Source organism: Condylostylus longicornis, unplaced genomic scaffold, assembly GCF_029603195.1.
Source record: "Condylostylus longicornis isolate FDR11 unplaced genomic scaffold, ASM2960319v2 ptg000004l, whole genome shotgun sequence".
Lineage (NCBI taxonomy): Eukaryota > Metazoa > Arthropoda > Insecta > Diptera > Dolichopodidae > Condylostylus > Condylostylus longicornis.
Genome location: NW_026577973.1, coordinates 1,139,949 through 1,165,940, shown reverse-complemented (window position 1 = coordinate 1,165,940; position 25,992 = coordinate 1,139,949). Strand labels below are relative to the sequence as shown.

At 24.4% G+C, this 25,992-nt stretch overlaps 1 protein-coding gene across 1 annotated transcript in view; it reads right to left on the bottom strand.

The window, feature by feature from the left end:
• The window catches only part of LOC129612382 (skin secretory protein xP2-like), a 31,285-nt gene extending 17,462 nt beyond the window's left edge, over window positions 1–13,823 (bottom strand). Inside the window, exon 1 of the mRNA XM_055525944.1 lies at window positions 13,803–13,823. Within this exon, the coding sequence (XP_055381919.1) occupies window positions 13,803–13,823 (21 nt within the window). The remainder of the gene's footprint in view (window positions 1–13,802) is intronic.
• Between the last annotated feature and the right edge of the window lie 12,169 nt (window positions 13,824–25,992).

The following is a 25,992-nucleotide window of genomic DNA, read 5'->3' as shown; positions in this document are numbered from 1 at the left end:
AGCAAACGAACATGCAGATATATAAGCAACCAGGAAAATTTGAATAATTATTACTGTTTGAATTATAATATACGAGTTTGATTGCGATTTCATATCAAATTACCAAAATCGAATCAGATCTCGATTACACCTCAAACTGTATGATTACTGTGTTAAAGTATGCAATGAGCTTGCAATATAAGAATAATTTAAAGTCTCAATTAAAATAATTGCATTTTGCACCCAGTGTTCAATAATATAGAAGTTTTTTGTATTTAAGATTTGAATCATGGTCACGCGTTTATATTCAGCGCTGTATTTTATTAAGTTCAAAATATTTTAAAACTATCTTAATAATATAAATAATAATATAAAATATAAAATAGATTAAAATAAATTTAGAAAATTTTCAATAAAAATTGTTTTGAATGAAATTTTTGCTAAATAAAATTTCATGAATACAAAATATTTATTTATGATCTCGCTATAATTCTCAAATATTTATAACAATAATAATCGAACCAAAATCCAAAAAAATAAAATAGAAAGAAAGAAAGAAAGAATCATTTATTTTAATTTTCATTTGTATTCAGTTGCCATTCATTTTTAAAAGCAGAAATAAGTGGTTTTCTATTGAACGTTTAAATTTTATAATATTACAATTTATATACATACATAATACCTATATTTATCTATATATTCCATTTTACATTCATCCTTGCATGGGTTATTCTATATTTTAACAACAGACTATTTAATATTTCCTATAAATTTTCATTATGAAGAATAAAATGAAGTTTGATTTCAGGAAATTTTTTTTCATAATATGCGCTTGGAATATTCTGATAGAATATTTTAAATTGGGTCAGAATAATGAATTAAATTAAAATATCAACGATAAGTTTTCGAGCCAGGTTCTTCAAAATAAAAATATAGTGATGTGCATACACGTAAGGTGAACTATAAGAGTGTTTAGATGTGTCATGTGCATACACGTTTCATTATATACATTTGTATACATATTTTGAAAGTGCGGTATTTAGGCATATTAGCAATTGGTGAATTACATAATACCATTAACAATATTTGTTTATAAATTTTTTAGTTATAAATTATTTATTTATTTCTTGAAGAAAAACTCTAATTTTATGTTATAATTCAATTTTTCAACAGAAATTGTTATTATTGCAATAGTAAATGTGTAATTCAATTTCAATTTTTTTTTTTCAATTTTTCTGAGTTTATTTATTATAATAGATTAATAGAACTTGTCACTTTAATAGAAATAATGGTTTTTCTGCTATCAGATGAATTTAAACTCAAAACTACACAGAAAAATTTTTCTGTTAATATACATAATGAAAAATGGGAAAGATTATGGAAACACACAATTTATACTTAATTATTTTAAAGTTAAATAAATTTTTGATTTTGCACAAAAGTTATAATTGATTTGAGTTATAATTTTTTCAAAAATTTAGCTTTTAATAACTGTGAATACCCGTCCTTTCATATTAAGTTAATAAAGATAAATTTTTATAAATCCGCTACTATTTTTTAAACTGAACCCTGGAAATGTCAACTGTCATAAGAGTTTTTGACTGAAGTTCTATGAATATTAGTGCTACATTTAAAATTAAAATAGACTGCCATGAATCACTGAAGTATAAAGAAACTCTCAATTTAAGTTACGCAAATAATGCGTTATATTTTATATTCTGTATGTCATAACAAGTTTTAAAATGCATAAATATTTTAACGCAATGTGCATTTAAAATTTCTATAATCTGCCGCTCATGAGAATCATTGTACTCATTCAATCTCAGGTTATTTTAATTGTTTAAAAATCCAATATTTTTCATAAAACAAAAATTTGTGGTATAACGTAGGTACTTAATTAGTGTATGGGATTATGCAAGACTAATTAAAATATGGTGGCTGAATCCAATTATTTGTAATAATTTTGTAAATTATTCAATATTGCATTGTAAAAATTAAAACAAATTTCGTATTTATGTTATTTAAGGAATTGCAAAACAAGAGTTCAATACTCAAAATTCAATTGTTCCTTCATGTGCTTGAACCAATAAATATTAGCTCATACAGTCATACAGTTTTTGAATCTGAACATTTCGAAAAAAAAAATACATATGAACATATTGTAAAAAAATTATTAAAAAAAGTTTTATACTCCGCCCTAATCTAACTAACATCCTTCTCCATATCTTTGTCATTTCAATAATTCAATTGTCAAACAAAATCAAGGATTGACCCTGTATTTGAAAAAGAGAAAGAAATGCCAAAAGAAACAAAAAATATTGTTTTGTCATTTTGTAATTCATTATTTTTATGTTTAGGAGAGAGAATATTTTATCTATTTCCAAAATCCTTGCCATAGATATTTGTGTACAGTTATATATATATGTATAGATACATTACAATTTTCATTTTAACTCTTATTATTTATGGTTTCAATTTATTTATTGAGTTAAAATGAAAAATAAAGGAACAAAAAAAAAACAAGATCAAAATAAAATATAAACAAATATCAAAACAAATTTATGATTTTTACCATAAAAACCTAAACTTTCATAACATTTAAATAAATCATATATTTTGTATGTATGTATGTGTGAAAGGCCATACATATACATAAATATATAAAAATATGGTTGCATGTAGGCGAGGTTTAAATCCTTGAATTTAATTTATTTTTTATTTTATCTTATATTTTTTTTAATATTTTTTTGTTTTTATTTTTTTTTTTTCATTTTAATAGTATTACTTTCCAGTATTATATGATATTAAATTGTCATGCCTACATCTAACACACGATACAATAAAACGAATATAATTTTCTTAAAAGGGCCTTTTCATACATATATACCACGTATAGATATATATATATATATAATATGTGAATGTATTGTATTCAAAACGATATTAATTCAAGAAAAACATTTTTTTTTGTTTATTTTTTATAGATATAAAATGACATTTTGGAATACATCAATTTGATAACGTTTCTGATTTCATTGAGAAAATATCGAAAAAAAAATAAAAAAAATAAAGTGAAAATGATCCTTTGTCCTATATGTATTTTTATTTTTTATTTTATAACCTATTTCTTTATTAAATGCCGCACCTATGATTGACATGTGTGTATGGACGTGTGCATATATTATGTAATATTAAAAGGAAAAATGTAAAATAGTGGAAAGTGTGAATCATGTATGCGTGCATATTTTATTCGTATAAGGACGAACATAAAAAGAAATGTCTTTGACCTTGCAAAATGAAAAATATTAATCGTTAAATAAAAACGAAATTTTCGAAAAACTTTCATTTTAAGTTCTGCAAGTATTACGTAATTAATGTGTAGGTGTTTTTTGGTTCTCTTAAGATTTGTGCCAAAGAATTTTTCAACTACTTTATAGAAAATAAAAAATATTTGTTTTTCGAACTTTGTTGAAATGCGAATTAAATTTACTCTCAATTGAGAAACTAAACTTTTATATTGAATGTGAAATTTTTAATTATTTTCTGGCAGGAGCATTTTAGGCAGAAACATTGTGAATAAAAAAAATAGATGATTGAGTTTTTGTAAAACAAAAGACATTTTCTTTAGTTCTAATTGTGAAATGCTAGAGAATTCGCAAAGGGAAATTGTTTTCCTCTCATAAATGAAATTTAATTTTCAAATATCGCCTAGTTTTTATATTGAAATGCCAAATCAATTTATGTGCTTGTATATAATTAATAAAAAAAATTTTTGACAAAAATCCAAAAAATTGGAATGAGCTGAATTATACAAAACGTTGTTCTTATATATAGAAAATATGATTTCTAGCACAAAAACGATTTAAAAAAAAAATTAATTAAAAAAATTCTTACGTTTTGTAGTGCGAAACGTGTTTTTTCTTTAAATTGGCATGACCTTGTATCCTAATCATATAATATTATTGCGCATGTTGATCAAAAGATTGGTTTTTAAGTTATTTTGCAATTTTTAGTTTGATCATATCGTAATATTTAAATCAACGCATTGACCAAATGACAAAACTGTGCAGTACTACGATAAAGAGAGAAAAGATTTCTTGAAACTCATTTTTACTTCTTGTGACTTACGTTATGCAACCTCGCATAACCGAAGGTTAATATGCTTTTACCACATTTAATATATATGAGTTGAGTTTTTTCTTAACTACAAAAAAATAAATTTAGTTTTATAATTAATTCTTTTAATCCTTAGTCACATTATTTAAACATAGACCCAAAAGTGAGCTTTTTTATAAAAATTTTTAATATTTTGAATATGAGTTCTAATAAGAACATTTCATTAAACTATTGTAGAATAGAACTAAATATTATAATTCGTTTTGTACGGTAATAAAGAGTTTAATGCGTTTAAACTCTTTTCGAATTATGAATTTTAATATTCATTATAAAGGATCCTAAAAACTTTTTTATAATCTAGAAACAAGAGTTATAAAAATATTTTCTTTTAAAATTCTAGAATTTTATTTTCTTTGTGTTTTGCAGCTTTATGGAAAAATTTTCAAATAAATATTTAGTTGTCTTCTCTTTTTTTTTTGTTAGTTTTTAAAACTTTATCCTTTTTTTTTATTAAAATTCTAATTCCTTTTCATAATCTTTTTTATTTTCACTTATTCTGTTAAAATTCACTTATTTAATATTCAAACGGCAAGGTTTCTTTGGCTTTTTTTTCTTCAAAAATATTTTTTTCTTGTCTAAAATTTCAAAAATAATAATAAAATAACTAAATTGTGAAGAAATAAGATATTGAAAATAAATTTTATAGATACATCGAAAAGGATGTTAAAGTTTTCAAAAGAGTATTTTATTTAAGTTCAAAGGGTGGAAGGTGAATAATATTGAAACTGCTAAAGGAAAAATTTTTCTTTAACAAACAACAAAATATTGTTTTTCAACCCATTTTCTGCTTTTGGTTGTTTCAAGTATTTATTATTCTATTTTTTTTTTGGTTTGTTGTCAGCAAATTCTTAAGGTTTCATTCTTATTTTGCAGTTTTTTACTTACTGGAAAACGTTCCATATATTTATTAGTTCATTTTTTTGTTTTAGATTTTCTTCATTTTTATAAGAACTAAAACATTTGACTGCTAATCCAACATTAAACCTTCTGTGCTTTTGAAATGCGTTTTAACAATTTTTAGGAAATATTTTTAGGAATTTTTATTTTCTTCATCTTCATGGGTTTCGATCTAATCTTTTCAATTAAAATAAAATTTTCTTTCAACTTGTTTCATGGCTTCAAAAAAATCTACTTCTTTGATCATTTTGTTCTAAGTAAAGTTGCAGTTTAAAGAACCTTCCCTAAAATCCAAATTACTATTCTGAGGAAATTAAATAAAAATTTACTGTTGTGGTGTGTTTCATTCTTATATATGCAAAAATCGTGGAGTTTTTTTGCTTACATAATAGTTTTATATTAATAAGGATAAAAACACTCAAGATATTTCTGGAATATTAAATATTTTTATATAAGCGTTGACTTCTTGGAAATATAAATTGCTCGTTTTTATTATTTAACAAATTAAAATATTCAAACGATTAACAATAATTTATAATAAAAAGTCTGTATATACTATATTGTTACTGAAACTAAAATTAAGCAAGTGACAAAAAAGAAATTAGAAATGCATGTTTACTCTACTTTAAATATAATTTTTTGCTAAAAACTCAATAACCATAGTGTTATCGTACCTATTTGAAGATATCTTCATACCAATAATATTGAAATATTTTTTATCAAAGTTCCAGCATAATTTTTAGTACTTTTCCGAAAAAGAAAGTTGTAGAAAAATTGTTCAGTAGTTTCACTTTGTTCGTCCGTAAATCCGCAAATATTGTAATGACAAAGTGACCGTTTTAGTTAAAAGTTATCTTTTCGAAATTAGTAAAATTTGAATTTTCAGTACTTTTCCGAATTCCTAGAATAGCGAAAATTGAATGGTTAAAACTACCATTAAACCATCAAACCGTTTCTTGTCTTAACTCTTGATTTTTTTTTTTTGATCATCCTAATTTTATGCAATAATTTTATAAATTTTAATATATATAAACGAAAGTAATTTAAATAATGTACATAGCTATTAGAAATGCTTTTAAAAGCAGAATTATCACTTGTTCGAGATAAAAGTGCTACTTTACAAACCATTGGTTTGTTATTATCAATTAGTTCTTATATTTTTATCCACGAATCTTTTTTTTGTTTTACAAAGATATTAAAGCTAAAACTTGTTTAAACATGAGAAGTACAACAGAACAAAAGAAACGAGTCTATCAATATGGCAAAATAATTTTCAAAATAAAGTCATTTTTTGTTGGCGATAATTTTAACAACCCCGCACATATATTGTGAATAATTTTCTAAAACTTTAAAACTGAAAGTAAAGCATAATTTTATTGAAATTGCAAAATATTGACAGCCTTCTTGTGTATTTTATTCATTCAGCTAGACTGGTTTTTTATTCACTTTAACATCAGAATTTTATGATTTTTTGATTCAGATAAGTATACATTTTAATACTTTCTCAAAATGAACTTGCGAAGGAATGAAGTTGTGACTAAATTTTGCATAAATTTTAGAAAAATCGAGGTAGGCAACACGAACACAATCCTCTTATTTTCTTATCCCCTGACGAGTAAAAATGCTAGATGCATGGGCAAGCCCTGAATAACTTTGTACTTATACGTTATAGAAGTCACAGTACAAAAATTACTTTAGTCCTGAATTTAATTAAGTAAAGAAATAAAAAGCAAAAGAAAAAAAACACGGAAAATACAAAAAGACAATTTGTTTTTTATTTTATCTTCTTATACAGTTCCATAATTTCTAAAGCAATATAAATTTGTAAGAAAGAAAGAAGAAATAGAATGGAATTTAAAGGACAATCAAAAGGAACACGAAAGTACACAGAATCAAGAAAGAGCAAAAAATAAGAAAATTAAAATAAACATTTTAACATTGTATGAAGAAGTCAGGATAATAAATGATGTGCGAAAACCTGTGTACTTCATCACATACATACTTATATATATGTAGCTTTAAATAGCTTTTAAAGTCTCACATTGAAATGTAAAATAAGAAAAGGATATTCAAAAGCAATGAACAAGATATATATATACTTATATACATACATATATTCGTATATGTAGGCGTATATACATATGTAGAGATATGTAGACGTAAATATATTATATATTCATGTATATATGTATATTAGGTGAAATACAACAACTGAAATAACTGTTAAATGAAGTAAAGTTAAGTAATTCAAAGAAGCTTCATAGACGGTTTTGTCACGTACGGATTCACATACCAAGTTTCTTTTGTTTTTTTTTTTCAATTTTGTTGTTATTTTCTTTGTTTTTATGTTTTTTTTTTTGTGTGCTACCATTTTTTTCCGGGTTAACTGTTCTACATATTTTTCCTCTCATCCATAATACAATAGTAATAAAGTTTTGTATTGGGTCATTGGAATAATTACTTTAGTGATGGGACAACAAAAAATAAAACGAGTAAAAATGTACTAATGAATATGTATTGTGTGTTTAATATAGAATACATTAATTGTATGTATACATTATATATTGGGTGTATATGAGATTGTATATGAGCTGGTACATGAATTAAATGTATAGCATTGTATTCAGATGGCGTTAAGGCACGAATTGTGGAATTCTGTTTTATTTAGGGAATGAAAAAAAAAATTGTTTTTTGCTTCTGTTTTCTTTTTGTTTTTCTTTTTGTTTACTGTATTTTGAATTTTATTTAACTTTAATATGCTCCAATGAATAAATAATACAGTTAAAATTAAAGTTTGTTTTTCTTTCTATTTATTCTTATTAGATATAATTAGTTTATAAATTTAACTGTTTCAATAAAAAAAACTGAAATTTAAGATTATTTATTGAAATTTCAAATATTTTTAATTTGTTTTAAGAAACCTTGATAAATTAAATTTAGAGCTTTTAATAAAAATTCCAATATTTCGTGATTTAGAATTGTTTGCTATGATGAGACGTTTGAATGGTTTCGAGATATTAAAATAATTTAAGGTAAAATTGGTCCATTAATTGTATTATTAATTAATTTTTGGAAAAATTGCAAAATTATAATAACATTTTTTTCGCACTGTGTATATGAGCCAAGAGTAAAATTATCAGAATACCGCAGAAATAAACTCAAATTAATATTGATTAAATTTAAAGCGGATTTTGTTTTTTTTTTAATTAAATTAATTTATTCTTTTTGGATGCAAAAATTATTTTTGTTAATTAAAAAATGGGAACCGCACCATGACATTTTTTTTTTATTTTCGGTTCTCTTTTTTTTTCTGATTAGGTTCTTTATTTTTCACTTCAATTTAAATTGAATGAATCATTTTATTTAACTGGAAAATTTACAACAATTTCGAATTCGTTTTATTGAGTTAGTGTGCAAAATTAACGGATGCAAAGTGTTAACCTTTGCCATGGTGTTGATAATCATTTTATTCATGCAATTTAAAGTTGATAAAGATTCCATGAATGCAATCATAAAACAAAAGTATTTATTCCTATAGTATGTGTATATCGTATATAATATGTATATAAATATATATTATACGAGTATGTATACATACATACATGTTTGCAGTTTTATTTCTACAAATTATTATTGAGTTACAGGGTTCAATTGTGGCAATACTTAAAAACAAAAAAAAATACTTAAAAAAAAAGAAATCTGAAAACCTCTGTAAGAGCAAATTATGATTCAATGAGAGACCGCATTCAACGAACGCGTATTAAAAAGGGAAAACTGAAAATAAAAAAAGTTTTCCTCTTTCTCTCACATTGGGAACAATTCATTATATTTTATGCCATTATAATTTGACTTATTATTGCTACCATTATTACCATACTATTTTTCAATATTCCAATGGAAATTATCGTACATTATTTATTTTGTGCGCCTGTAAGTATGCATATGAGTATATTTGAATATAGTTAACCAGTGAGGGAATTAATATTATCCTTTCTTTTGTTTTTTTTTATTTTAAAAATTCAATTGGTTATTATGCGGTCAGGCATTCAAATGAGTTTATTGTGGAAAAAAGATTTTTTTTTTTGAAATTTTTTTAATTTTTTTTTTATATTAATAAGTATTTAAAATTTTACAAATTTTAATTTTCAATTATTTTAAAAATTTTTTATTAATATAATCATTGTTAGTTAAATTTTTGATGGAAATTTTTCAGTAAAAATTTATTATTAAAAATACTTGATGAAAAATATTTTGTCAACTATTTTCGAATAATTTAATCATAAATTTTTCCAAATTTATAAAAAAAAGGATTAAATTCTTATCATTTAAACCATATTATTTACATTTTGAAATCTTTTAATATAAGTAAATTTTATTTTTGGAAATATAGTTGAATTTTTTTTTCAATACCCTGTTTGTAACATGATATATGTATATCATCTATATGTTTGCGTATATAAAAAAATTTAAGATGACTTTTCGTTCAATACTCTAGGCTTTTAATTAAATTTATTAATATAAGTATGAGTATATGTGCAAATTATGTATGTATAGTGAATAATGACTAGACAAAAATTAATTCCAGTCTGTTGATTAAAATTAATTAAACTAATTTAAAGTAAAACAAATTTACATCTTTTAAATTCTTATTTACATATAAATTTTAATATAATTTTGCTCGAATCAGTTCTTTATTATTTAAAATGTATAGAGGTAACTATATGTACATAAAATAAAAAAAAAAAACTTTTCTTTAATTTTTCGTTTCATAATCTTTATTAGATTAATTATACTATATATAAAAAGCAATTTATGCTACTTTGATAATAATAAAATTGTTCTTTTACCAAATTAAAGCCTACACAAGTTGTGTGTACTTTATTGAGTCTATATGCAAAAATGAAAGAAATAATTATTAAAAAGAAATTGTTTAGAATTGTTTGCTTAATATTCGAGTATTTCAAATTCTATCGGAAGTTTCTTTTCCATAAAAGATTTTTAATAAATTTGAAAGCAAGAAATTTTCTTTGCATACACACATACGTATACGTTAAATAGCTATATTATGTAGAATAGCATTTTTGATGTATTTAATTTAATTTTCTACTTTAATGTATTCGTAGTTAAAAAAGAACTTAAAATTATTAATTAATAAATAATATTTTATATAAAAATGAATAGAGATCTTTGAATATTTTTATACCTTAATTTAATTTGCGGTATTCTTGATACTCAATTAACAAAATATCTACTAATAATTACCAACTAATTCTGAATTCGCATATACATCTACGAATCAAAATAAAAGAGCATCTTAATCTATATTTAATATGATTTACAGGACGTTGTTTCGGTTTTAGCAATCGTACTCGCTACCATATTTTAATATCAGTATACGAGATGTAATCAGGATATACATGCTTTGCTGTGTATTATACCTTCTCAAATTCATGGAGTAAATAAAATAAATTTTTTCTCTAGAAAAATTTTTTTCTCTTCTCAATATATAAATTTTTGTTTTTTTTGATAATCATTAAAATTTTAGAAATTTTAATATTTTTGTCAAGTTGAAAACAAGAAGTATAAAAGGTGAATTTTATAACTTGCATTTGGTGGTTAAACAAAATTCAAATAGCATCTGCTTAACTTTAAATTTTTATCTTTCCACAAGTAAAAAAATATTTTTGAAATTTTCTTAAATAAATTTAGATTTAACAATTGTTTCTAAGGAAAATATTTTATCCATTTGGAATGTTTTAAATGGTAGTATTTATATTGAAAAACTCTTTATATCAAATAACTCTGTATATATACAACCACGCTCATCTCACAAATTCAATGTCAAATTAAAGATAACTTTTATCTACCAGCTTCCGAAAATCCGCTCATTTAAGTCTTGTATAATAATAATTGGTTGAACTTGCTATATTTATTTTTACCTGCACAATTTGAAAAAAAGTTCAAACCTCCAAAAAGACATGTTGTAAGGGCTATTTAAAATCAGTAATTATTCTGATTGTTGAGTGAATATTTCTGAATAAATTGAAATTAATTTCAAGTAAACCTCAAAAATTTTATTCAATCTGTTATTTTAACATCATTTTTTAGCACTTTTCCAAAATTTTTTTTCACTCTGTTCGTCCGTCCGTCCGTCCGTGGACACTTTTTTTGTTTACAAAACTTCTACACCCTTGAAGATAGAAAGCTGAAATTTAATACGTACATAGATCTTTACTAGAAACTTATTTCCGTAGAACAAAATTTTTACCTATCTCCCCCCCTCTAGAAGTTATACCCCCCCAAAACCCTAAAAATGGCCTTTTTTAAATATTTTTTGCAATGAAACCATAACCATTTTTGAAATTTTGCAAACGCAGAAAGGCGGTAGCTTGCTTCCCCTAGCGCGATATACTATAGTTAAACTTTAGAAAAACAAAATGGCCGTACAAATTTACCGTTATCTAAAGTCCTTTTTTTCCAAATTTTTGATGTCGTTTTTCTTCTAGACCCCAGCCTGTAGAAGCTTGAAATTTTAGGAGCTTTTAGACATTAACAAATAGTTTATTTCGCTTGAAGAAAATTTTTTTCCATCTCCACCCCCTCTCAAGTTATCACCTCTTGAAATTCGTAAAATTTGAATTTTTGACACCTTATATTTCCGAAACCGCAAGGTTTTCCAAATTTTTATAAACGCAAAAAGTTAACGGTAAATTCCATGAAATTAAAAAATATAATTATTTTTCTTAACTCACACAATTAACCCTTAAAATCGAGCGTTATGTTAACCCCTTTTTATATTAATTTTTGCTTTATTTCAAACACTACATATATGCGTCATCCTAAATATATGCAATCCTAGAAATAGTTTTGTATATGAATGAAAATAATTTTAATAGTGTGATAGGCATACATAGACTGTATTTAAAAGCAGAATTTTCACTTGTTGAAAGGAAAAGTGCTACAATAAAACCATTGGTTTGACCAAACTTAATTACCGACCGTATTGTGTAAACAATAGGTAGGTTATGTGATGGCAACAAATTTTGCATATCGAGTTTTCGGTGGGAACGTACTTCTCCATAGTAGGGAAGTATAAATAAACTATTTTTAGCAACCTGTCGGTCTGTCGGTCTGTCCGTCTGTCGGTCTGTGTGTGCACGCGTGTATCTCAAGTTCGGCTGAACCGATTTTGATGAAATTTTATATGTAAGTTTGTTTCCACCATGGCACGGATCGATCAACTCTTGGTATATATCAGGCCTCGGGAACTGCACTTTTTAGCGGACCTGTTTTACATTTTTGAACATTTTGAAGAAAATATTCAACCGATTTACTTGAAATTTTATATATAAGCTCAGCTCGACCGTCCGCAAAAATTCCTAACTTTTGGAAGAAATCAGGCATCAGCAACTGGGCGTTTACTACGGGCCAAATATACATTTTTGTGTATATAAAGAGAAATAATCAACCGATTTCATTTAAATTTAATATATGAATTCCCCGTATTAAAACAATGAACATGTAAATTTTTTGGAAAGATCAGGCATCGGCAACTAAACGTTTACTACGGGCCAAACATACACTTTTGTGTGTATAAAGAGAAATAATCAACCGATTTCATTGAAATTTAATATATGAATTCCTCATATTAAAGCAATGAACATATAACTGTTTTGGAAAGATCAGGGCTCGAGAACTGATTTGCGGGCCGATTTTACATTTTTCACCATTTTGAAGAAAGTATTCAACCGATTTACTTGAAATTTCATATATAAGCTTTGCTCGATCATACGCAAAAATTCCTAACTTTTGGAAGAAATCAGGCATCAGCAACTGGGCGTTTACTACGGGCCAAATATACATTTTTGTGTATATAAAGAGAAATAATCAACCGATTTCATTTAAATTTAATATATGAGCTCCTCGTATTAAAACAATGAACATATAAATTTTTTGGAAAGATCAGGGCTCGAAAACGGATTTGCGGGCCGAATTTACATTTTTCACCATTTTGAAGAAAGTATTCAACCGATTTACTTGAAATGTCATATATAAGCTTTGCTCGATCATACGCAAAAATTCCTAACTTTTGGAAGAAATCAGGCATCAGCAACTGGGCGTTTACTACGGGCCAAATATACATTTTTGTGTATATAAAGAGAAATAATAAACCGATTTCATTTAAATTTAATATATGAATTCCCCGTATTAAAACAATGAACATGTAAATTTTTTGGAAAGATCAGGCATCGGCAACTAAACGTTTACTACGGGCCAAACATACACTTTTGTGTGTATAAAGAGAAATAATCAACCGATTTCATTGAAATTTAATATATGAATTCCTCATATTAAAGCAATGAACATATAACTTTTTTGGAAAGATCAGGGCTCGAGAACTGATTTGCGGGCCGATTTTACATTTTTCACCATATCCACAGAACAAATTGATGGAATTTCTTGAAATTTGACATTTGGGTTCTGGTTGTTACCGAAACTAACTGGCGAGCATTTCAGGGAATTCTGGTAACACAAAGCGAAACTCTACTAAGAGCCAAATTTACATTTTTCTAAGTATGTTAACTATAAGCTTACTAATGTCCTAAAAATTGAAAAAAAGTATTTAACAGACATTTTTATAATATTTTGTAACACTTTCGTTTAACTAGACAATACACAATGCGGTCGGTTATGTGCTGACCACATCAGATTTTTTTTATATAAATTTTATTTCTGAACCATATACTTACGTCAGCTCTTAATTCTTCCATTTTTTTAATCTTAAAATAAAAAAAAATTTTTCTTTATAATTTTTTAGTTTTCTTTTTATGGCAGTACACATAATCTGAAATTTATAAAAATAATTTTATTAAAAATTTGAAAAATCTCAAAAATTGAATATCATATAAGCATAAGTTGATGCTAATTACAATTCAGTTTTAGATCTAATAACATTTCAGTTCTATATAATTTTTATTTTATATATATAATATTTACCATATTATCGTAATTAATTAAATTAAGGAATTAAGGAAAATTTTTGATTTATGTTTTAAACTACATAAATATGTCAAATATTTACCGAAATATAAAAAATGGGACATGAATTTATAATTTAAATACCTAAGTAAGTACGTAAGTTATTTTATTATCGTGTATATATATAAAATCAAGGATTCTGTAAACGACTTCTTGATTAAAATTCAAATTATTCTCATTCCGAGTACATAATATACTTAAAACTTATTTAACATATAGTGCAGGAATGTTAATAGGACACATCCATGTATAAAATATATTAATCGTACACATATTATATATTAAAACAAAATATCCTTACTCTTATAGTATTATACTCAAAGTCATTTATCGTTTAAATGAAAAAACTTTTCTACATTTACACGTTATAATATATGTATGTGCTATATGGCATATATGTAGGTATAGTAAAATGTATAATAAAATCAAATCAAATAAAATATAAATTAATTAAATGAACTTTACATGTTTTGAATATTTAATTGGTATACTTAATTTTCAATGACACTCCCAGAAATCATATTATTATATGGTATATAATTTAGTGTCGTATTTCCTTTTTACCCTGGTGCTATGAATTAAGATGATTTCAATTATATAAAAATGTTAACTATTTTTTTTTAATTTTATTTTTCTTTATTTTTTGTTTTTCATTTTCCAATTCGTTATACTGTTAACATTTTTTTTTTCGGTTCCTTTAATAAATTTCAAAACATCCAAATAAATTATACCCTTGCCATACATTAAAACCCTCTATATTTACATGCATTTTGATTTGCTTTATATTTTGCTATATACTCGTATATATATGGTTTATAAAATAAGAGAATGAAAAAGTATAAAGTTAATTTAAAAAACTTTGCGGGCTCAAAAATGAAATGCGGTGGTTTTTCTGTACAATATAAAGAACTTTGGTTAGTTTAATTTGTTAACTGTTATTATCCATACAGGATTTTTTAATATAGGTAAAAGGGGGAATATATCAAAGTTTTTTTCTTAAATTTTTTTTTCTCAAGCACTATCATATTTAGTTATTTGTGTGAGTTTAGCAATTAATTAAATACTAAAATTTGAAATGCACATAAATATGCTGCTGTATACGTAACATACAATGCATATGTAACATATTGATCATGTGGTAATATTTGTTAATTAAAGTAAAAGTTTTTTACACTCTTCAATTTGTTGGTTTTCGAAGGTATCACTCTTAAACTAGCATTACAAAGTTCTGAACTGATAATCATTTGCTGATCTAATTTTAAGAACTGGATTTTCTTAAATCTAATTATACTAAAAAAGAAGCGTGATTAACTGTAGTGTTTCACAGGATGATAGTTTGTTAGTTATGAAAATATTCCAATTGTGATAATTTTAATGTATTCGAAACTTAAGTTTCACTAAAAATTGAGTATATTCTAAATTAATTCTATTCTTTCCTACTATACTTTAATTACTTCAATTTTAAATAATAATTGGAACAATGCTATTTTCACGTGATGAGTGTTATAAACGAAATGGTAAATTTACTTGGGGTTTTAAATAAAATCTTGATTTAGAGAGAGAAAGAAAAAAAATCATATAAGGATTTTTAAAAAATTTCTTAAATATGATCATCCTGTTTATTTTATACACATTATATTTTGCTCGATTTTTATTTTACATTTTTTTTATTATACGTCATAAATAAACTTACAATGTTTTGTGCATAAGTAGGTTATATTTTGGGGATAAAGCTTTTTAACAATTTTTCAAAAGTAATTTATTGAATAGCTCTTTTTTGTTTTATTTTACATTCCTATATTATTATTTTTACTGTTTTCCGGGCGTTTTATATCTTAAAATAATATAAAATTTAAATTTGAAATTATGTTATACTTATTATACAGTATGTACATATACAGAAAATAAGGATTTGTTTTTTTTTTTTTAAACAAATTCTTGTTAAGTATTTGTATTATTATCCTTTTGCATTGTATTTTGACAACCACTTTGGAAAATAGTTAAATTCCCGGAAGTCGTTAAGAGAAATAATGTTATAAAGTAAAGGAAAAGTAAATCGAAAGTTTTTTGTTTTCAAAATCAATTTAAATTGAAAATTATTGGTTTTATATTCGAAAAGGATACATAATTATATAATTAATATTTATAAATAACTGATATATTACAATAATGTTAAATTTAGATTCATTGTGTAATGTGACATAAGAGTCGGAATTTAAAAAAAAAATATTTTGTACTTTCAATTTATCACTACAAATTAGAATTTTTAAAAGGCAGTAGCAATACGCTTACATTACAATAATGATAGAAACTAAACCTTTGAATGACACATCAGATATCAAAACAAGGATGCATTAATTATTATTGTTAATTTAATAATACTTGGTATCGATAGTGTATACTTATATATGACACAACTAAATCTCCAGTGAACACTGATTTACATTTCAGAGACAAAATTTTGATTCGGATCTTATTCAAGTCTTGTTCATTCCTGGTCTAATTGAAATGTTTGAAATATCTAATCAATAGATTCGTCAAATAGAAAGTTAAAATACTAATAACTTTGATTTTTGTTTATTTTTTTTTAAACCATACATCATCGTCAATTAACAACAATTTACAAAAGTCAGAAACTAAACTAGGTTTTTTTTTTTTGGAGATTTTAAAATTCATTTTGAAAAAAAGCAAAATTGAGTTTACCTTACTTACAGTACTTACAATAAAATAAAAAAAAAATCTTATTACGCATTTTCTTGCACTTAAGGGATCAACTTGTTGGTAATTCACAAAAAAAAAACAAACAAAAAGAGCAATTTTAACACAAAAACTTTTTATTTAAAAAAAAAACAAAAAAGCAATTTTAAAAAGTTTTTTTTCTATTTGTTTATTTTTTCATTTTTAACATTTTATTAGGGGATAACACACCTTTATGTTACTTGTACATTTTGCAATGTTTATTAGTGCTACTAATAATACTCTTACTACCATTCTTTACCATTATCATACTCTCACTGCTCTCCGAAAACAACCAATAATCAACAATAAAAAACAATTTGTTTCATTTTTTTTTTTGATTTGCTTGGTTTTTTTTTTCGTATTTATAAAATAATCATGAAGGTTGAAGGTTATTCTGGGACCAGTTGTTTTTTTTTTATTTCAATGTTTTATTTTTTTTTTCCTTGTTGCTTTTCGGAAGAAAGCAAAGTTTTCTTTTTATTGAGCGTTATTGAAAATTTTTACATTTACGTTCCGTTTTTTCTACCATATTATGCAAAATTATACTCATTACAAGTTATTTTCCCTCTCTTTCTCTTTCTATGGATACAACTTACTTACCTACCTTGGATGAAAACACAATACCTACGTATTTACTTTGTTATTTTCTGTTTTTTTTAGCAAAGATATCCTGGTTTGTTGGTAGCTGTGATATACAAAACTTAAAATATAACACAAAAAAAAAATACAAATTTTGTTATTTTGAAAATCAAAATTTAATATAGAAAACGAACTGAATAAGTTTCTCAAATTGAATTTTCATTGTTTTCTAACTTTTTTCTCTTCCTCTTCTTTGTTTCCTTTATTTTGTTTCTCTTCAAATTTCAAACTGATAATGTTATTTATAAAATAATAATACAGGTATCCCTCGTATAACACGGCACTTGTATAACACGTTTTCGATATTACACGGTATAAAATTTGCGACTTTTTTAACACGATTTTCGATATTACACGGAAATTTTTTTTTAAATTTTGATATTCAACACAACAAAAATGGGATTTCCCCTAAAAATAATAACAAATACTTAAACATACATTATTGAATATATCCAATTTTGATCAAAACGAAAACTTTAGCTTTATCGCTCCTAAATTAAGTTTAGCTGACGTGCAAAAAGGTATAGCGTTAGCTAATGACTTAGAGAATCATTTCGTTGACAAAGATTCTTCAGCAGTTCGTTGCGGAAAATTTAAAAGAGATCTCAGAAGTTGCTTGGGTCCTTATAGAGAAGTTTTGGCCCAGTTGCAATCTGATTTTGTAGCTGCTTCATCTGATGAAGAAATAACTAGTGACGAGGATTTTCAAGCAAATATGAAAAAAATTAATACTAAGTCACGGGTCATTTTTGATGACAGCGATGATTCAAATTAATCTAATGAAATTGTTTCATTACGATTTATACATTATGAATTTATATTTTTATTTTTGTTCGTTATTACTTATGATTGAATTTATTATTTATTTATATTAAAAAAATAAAGTTAATAAGTTTTTCATTAATTTTTTTATGAAATTTCAGATTTTCTAAAATTTACCTCTCGATATAACACGGAGCATGTTTTCGATATTACACGGAAAATACATTAGTTTTACAGTCTCGTTTAACACGGTTTCGATACAACACGGTTTTTATATAACACGGTCTCGATATTACACGGGCAAAAAAATTTTCTTGAATTGATGTAATTACGTTATTTATTGTACCTAACAATATTATGTACATAATTTGTTATCTTTTTAAAAACCTCGTATACCACGGTTTCGATATAACACGGAACCAATTAACCGTGTTATAGGAGTGATACCTGTATACAGAAGGTACAATGGAATTGGAAGCTTAAAAATATAAATTTCTCTTTTAGTTTATTTTCTAACATGGTTCTTTTGTAACAAGCTAAAATTTTTGTATGAATGTTTAAAGAGCAAGTTGTTGTGTAGTATGCAGTGAATGTGAAAGTTGAGATTGTATTAAAACAAAAACAAAACTTTGTGTTGTAAAGAGTGATGAACTTCGAACTTTCGATTGTTTGAAACTGAGTAAAAATTAATATTGTAAAAATTTATTGTACACACTTTAACTGAAAAAAAAAAAAATTGAAATAAAAATAAATGGGAAAGAAAAAGCAAAAATCAGGAAAATTCATTTTAATCCTTGTATTGTAAAATAATTTTTCTAACTTGTTATTTGTTCTTTGTTTGTATATGTTAAAAAAGTTTGTGTTTTTGTTTCTCTTTTATTTTTATTTTTCTGTTATATGGTTATAAGTTTAACTTTAAAATAAATGTAGATCAGGAAAGTTTTAACTTCCGTTTCTCCAAAAATTCCTATGTGGCATTTAAATTGAAGTATAAAATTACTTATTTGTACTGTAAAATAAAAATTGTGTTCATGGTTTTAAGATACATTGAATTTTACAGTTCTGAAAAGTGTATATTATGCTTACATAAGTGGATTTAAATGTTCGAAATTTTTAAATTTATTTATAACTAATATGTACCTACCTACTTTTGGTAAATTCATATGGTATTATTGCATACGGGTATTTCCTACTACTGTTAGCGTCAGAGTTAAAACGGGTTTCAATTAGCATCTGTCAAATATTTAAAACATAAATTTATCGTACCATCTATTATTTAAAAAAAATGAATTGTATAAATTTATTATAAATTCAAATCCTATATGAAAATCAGGAAACCGTATAAAAATATTAAAACTCTTGATTGAATTTTTAAATATTCGTGCTTTATAACAGCAATTATTTTCAAAAGAGGTCTGTTTCTACTTAAAGACGTTAATCTACAATATAATAAGAAGAAATATTTCAAAATTATAGCATTTTTTTCAAAAAATATTAAATATTTTATATTTTTTTAAATTTTTAATGGCAATTCCTTAAAAGTATCTACGTATATCTCTTCTCTACTGTTTGTTAAGAATGTATTACAGCAATTATGCAATGTTCAATATGTGCTAAAGTAAGATTTCTACATATAATTATAAAATTTTTTGTAATAATCCTGATTCAAGACGCTCAACTTACATACGTTAGTATATTTATAGTACACATATTTATTGAAAAATATTATTTTCATAATAACTAATACTCGTATTACAAAAATTACAAAATAAATTTGAATGCGTGAGAAAAAATTCAATTTCATAGATCCTTATTCTGCTGAACTTTTACGTAATATGAAAATGAAAAAAATTAAATTTTTTTTTTTTTTAAATTTCATGTTTGTGTCTTGAATTTTAATCAGGTAGCAGTAATATAACTGTCATTATATATATATCAATATTATTATATACTAGTGTATACTTAGGTGCGTGCATATACCAGTTTCCTATTTCAAAATTATAATAATTTTTGAGTCGTGCAATGTATGTAAATTTTTTGTTATTGCCATTATTGTATTTTGTTTTTTTTTTGTTATTGAATGCTCTAATTAAAAAATTTCATTCTTACACATTTTACTGAAAAAAGAAGGAGAATAGTAATATAAGAAAAAATTTAAGGTCATCTAAGTTTAATGAAATTTAATTTTTATAACTATACCAAGTATTCTTTAACAGAATACAAAAGTTCTTTCAAATGAGAAATAAAAATTGTAGAAAAAATGAAAAACTGCTTGTACTGATCTGGCAGCATACTGCTTGCATATTGTCCTATTATTCTATTATTTATTTTTTTTATCATTTCTTTTTCTTTGAATTTGGTGTACGTATATTGTAAATGAATTGGGTTTGAAATCAGTTCGAAAGAAAAATAAATAAATGTGGTGTGGTATGAGTTTAAATTCAAGGAATAAGAAAAAGATTTTATTTGAATTTTTCTATGCTGAGGTTTTTCTATTGTGTTTCAATTTAGTTTGTTTAACATTTCTTTTTTACTTCTTAAAAATACATATTAAAAAAAATGAATTAAAAAAATGTAAAAAGGGAAAGGTTATTATGAATTTGCAAATTTTAATTACAATATGAACTACGATTTCAATAATATTTAAAAAACAAAACTTTGAAAAATTGGTTTTAAAATAACCTGGTCTAAGATCAATATGTAGTGACTTATAACTTAGAAGTTATAAAAAATAATTTCTATATGACTTTGTTATATTTATATACAATTTAATTTGAAGTAGAGAATTAAGAAATGCAGATAGTGGAGATTCCTCCATATTCTAATAAATTCTTTTTTTTTAGAATTAATATAATTTTTTCTTTTCATCATATTAAACTATTTTAAACTAACCATGACCTAAGCATTTTTTAATGATTATTCGAAGCAGTTCCCAATTTATTCTCGTTTTGGATTGAAATATGCCATACTTACTATGATATTTATCAATAACCACCTTAACTAAGAGTTTCTAAACTTTTAATATAAGCAGCCAGAATGCGTCTCTTGAAGTGCTGTGCTTTGTAAATCATATGTTATGTTATTTCACATTCATGTACATGCATATTATGTATACACCTAAATATATATAATAATTAAAATATTTCTTTATAGACCCTTAAACATTGCTTATCTCTTCGAAGTATATAAGCTTTTGCATTTAAATTACATGCTTTTAAAATTCCTTGAGGCAAATAAAATTATTTTAGATTTATGACTGCTTAATTTACACTTATAGCTCTATGATCCCTATTTACAAATTTTTGAATTTTCCTTTAGGTATGGAACTGGATTAAAACAATTAAACTTCATGCTTTTTCTTTTTTTTTTTCAAAATTATTATTTTGATTAAATATTTGCAGAGAACGTGTGTTACTGTTGCTGAAATATTAGTTAAAAGAATCCATTTTTGTTCTAGCAAAATTTAATAAGTATACAAATAAAAAGAAATAAGAAAAAAAGAAAAATAACAAGAACAAAAAAAAAAACAATGAGTGCTGCAGATATTTTGAAGTTGGAGTTGAATTTTGTATCGGAGACAAGCGAAATATTTTTTATTTTATAATATAGGTTTAGCATATCAAATATTATTTTGTAAGCATTTTTGTAAAAAAATATCATTTTATCTTAAAATTTAGGAAACAAGGATACACAGAGATTGCAAAAAAATTTCCTTTTGCGAATTTTTTCTCCTCGTTACTATAATTTTCTTGAAAAAGAATTTGATTTTAATGTTTTCTACTTTGGTTTTTTGTTTTTCTCTAATTTGTTCTCACTTTTCGTAATATTAACTTTTAGTCGATTGCCTATCCTTTTTTGTTTGGTACCATGATAATCTTACCGAGTTTTATTTAAAATTATTAAAAATGTGTACGTCGCAGTCTCGAATTAAGCTTTTTAAGATTAAATTTTGTTTCAATAAATGTTTTGTTCAGCTATTGCAGAAAATATAGAAGCAATGATGAAAAATATTATTTATGAATAAGAAAAATTATAGGAAATTAAGGCATTAGCCCCTTGTAATTTGAATTTATTAGCCAAATTAAATCACGCTGCTATTGAATGGTTGAACAAAAATTAAACTATTAAAACTGCACTTTTATTCACGGTAATCTTTTTTATAAAAAGAAAATTTTTATATATAAATTTGTAAATGTATGGGTTCTTAAATTCATGTCAAATTAGTTTGCGAGTTGCGGTATACAACCTAATCTATTATAAATAAATAAAAAAAACTTATAAGTTTAAAGATTCTATAAAATCGCCTATCGCGACCAATATGCATAATTACTCTTCTAAATTAGTCCTTTATTGTAGGCTGCTGCAGTTAGAATTGTCATACGATTCAAGTGCTATGTGTTTCGATGTCAGATTTAGCTTATACATAAATATGTCGATCAATTGCTCTAATTCGACCAAATGGGTAGTTGAATCATTATAACGCAAAAAATTGGAAGTGTTTTGAATTATCCTCCGTTGGCAAGTTAATTAAACCATGTATACATACATAATACATACATACGTACATATTCTTGTAATATGAAATCAAAATAATAAAAAAAATGTGTTGTTATTCACATTGCATCTATCCTTGCCGTTGTCGTTTTCGTTTCATTGTTTTTGTGTTTGTTAAAAAAAAAGTTTATTGAAATTTATGAAAGATGACAATCTTTTTCAGGAATGATGGTAACTACTATGTTGTTTTGTGTTTACTTCATGCTTCATGTTTTTTTTTTTGTTTTGTAACTTTGTACGTGTACAAGGGAAATAATGTTTTTAAGGAATTGAAATTAGTTATAGCTTTTCTGTTTTAGACTTAAATGTCGCATATATTTTTAAGACATATTACAAGAGTAAAGAATTCTAAAGGAGCAGATCAGTAGCATAGAATAACAAATTTTCTTCCTTTTATTTAATTTGTTTTTTAAAATATTAAAATTTACAAACATCTATACATACATTTACGTACGTGAAAATAGAATACGTGATGTAAAGAATGCAATCTTTGTTCTTTGCATTTATTAAGGATGTTACATGTAAATGTATGTATTATGTGTATATCAGAATGTGATTTGAAAGCGAAAATGATATTTTAATAAATAGCGAAATGAATTTTTTGTTGCTTGATTGTTCTTCTTTTTTTTTTTCTTAAGGAATAAGCTCAAGCATAAAAAAGGTCTGATTACTAATACAATTGTTCTGTTTTTTTAAAAGCCAATTACCACATTCGAATTCAGACGTATAATTCTTTACATATGATTTGCATAGTTAATTTATACGCAAGACTTCTTTGAATTTCTGCCAACAAATTAAAAACATGGCATAATCGCGTTCATAAGGAATGAGTATTTTAACTTAGTTTCAATTTTTATGTTCACAAAAGTGTTAAGATTAATAACAATTATTTATGACATAAAATTTTTGTTTTTCCTAAAAGATCCAAATTATTGATTTGGTTTCTTCAAATTTTATATTACAAAGAAATATTTTTTGTATTCTCTAACTTGCTTTTAAAACAAATCTGTGTCAATAAAAAAAAAACTTATATTACAATTAATTTTGAATTATGTGTTCTTAAAAATAGCTAATTCAGCAATATTTAGCTTAACTCGAAAAAATACATTGTCAATCAAGGAAAAATGATCCCTGACAAATTTCTTGCCAAATTACAATTATCCAACGAAATTTGTGCTATGTATGATATGGAAAATCTAACCGATTTTGCTGTCTTCCCTTCGTTCTATTTTGAATTTTTGTATGTTTTGTAGAACAATACTCAAATGTAAATCATTATTATAATTATTACTCAGGTACGGACTAGTACATATAAAAATAAGGCAAAAATGGATAATATGATTTTATAAAATAAAATGTTTTCTATAAAATTGTGCTTTATTGTCATAAAATGTTATACGAGAGAATTTTTAAATTACAAAAACTTTTTTTAATAAATAAAAACCTGAAAAACTTACTTCATATTTTATATAATATGTATGTATATGTTTGTATAGTAGTACAAGAATGAAAATTTAATATAATTTAAAAACAGTAAATGTCCTAAAGCAAAATTGTAATTATTTAAAATTTTTAATAAAATAATAATTAGTTATTTTATATTTAAAATATTTTTTGTAAAAAAAGTTAAGTTGAAAAAATTTCAGGTAGAATTCGTTAACTTTTATTCAGATTTAATAAGGAAAAGCAAAAATTATTAAGAGATTTTTTGTATATACGAGTACTACATTACTGGTGCCCTAAAATGTGCCTCGATTTTTACATTAAAAACTCAGAATAGGTACGAGTAGTACCAATAATAAAAATTTTAATTTTTATGTATTACAAGGATGAGGCTTGTAGTTTGTTAATTGAATAGGTTGGAAAACAAATTGGAAAAAATAAGATAGCAAAATTCAGAATTTAAGGTATTTGTAAAACAGAATGAAGCAGGAAATTTCAGGTTATTGACTACAATGGGTCATTCTTTACGGTTAATAAAAAAGAAAACTTCTATATCTTCTGCTGTCATCAATCTTTTTAATTATCTATATATAATATGCCTACTGTAGTTCGAATCAATTGAATATTTTATTACACAAATAGGTGTTGTCATAAAAATAATATAACAAATAGATTTCCGTAACAACAGTATATTAATATTATAGTTTATTCAATTATACAAGATACAAGAAATTGTAAAACACGGACGATATTCCAAAATTTTTATAATTATATTGTGAAATTTAAATTTCAAAATCATATTCCATTTCGAAGGCTTTTATGTACCAATTTTTAGAAAAATTCATTCTCAATCGTCATCACTACGAAATTTGTGCCAACGAATATATTTATCTTCATTGTGTAAACATAAAATTTGTACTAAAAATAGTAACATAATAATATAAAGTCTGTAACCAAAAATTTAAAAAATCTTAAAGTAAAAGAAAAAATGTTATTTTTAAATGATTACAAAATCAAATCTGTCCATCACTTTTACTCACATATTATGTTGTACATATATGTATATATATATATATGTATATGAATAAGAATTTTAATATAATTAAATAAATGTCAAGTTCTTCCATTTTATTCCTTTAATTTAATTTTAGATTTTTTATCGCACTGCTCTTATACTTTTCAATGTTTTTCAAATGTTAATTTAACGTTCTTTTGTACATTAAATTCTATATCTATATACCTTAATTCGATTCCGGAAATTCTCAATTTTGTTTCTCCGTCAAGGTCTAAAAAGCGTAAAAAATATAAAATGAAACAATAGAAAAATTCAAAAATGAAAATAAAAAAGAGAGAAAATAAATAATTATTGGTTGAGAGAATCAACCATAAGGTATTTACATAAATCATGTCTGTAAATTTTACTAATTTCAACTCTATGGAATTGAAATTAGTAAAACTATTTAGCCACTCTTATTTTTATTGTAACTTAACTAATCTATGTGTAATATAGCTGCAATAGATTAAGAAGTTTAACTGCGAGAAATCACATATGATCCGTTGTCTCGCTCACATTTTCATCAGGAGTATGAGTGAAATAGTTTTTTTCATTGATTGCAGTGATTGCAGCACCGAAAAGTAATACTAATATGCAATATGTGAAATGGTCCACACATACTTGTAATTATTTTGTTTGTTCATACAGTTAGAACTAAATTTTTTAGTATTGCAGATGATACTTCTTGTTATTAACTCAGTCTTTAATCT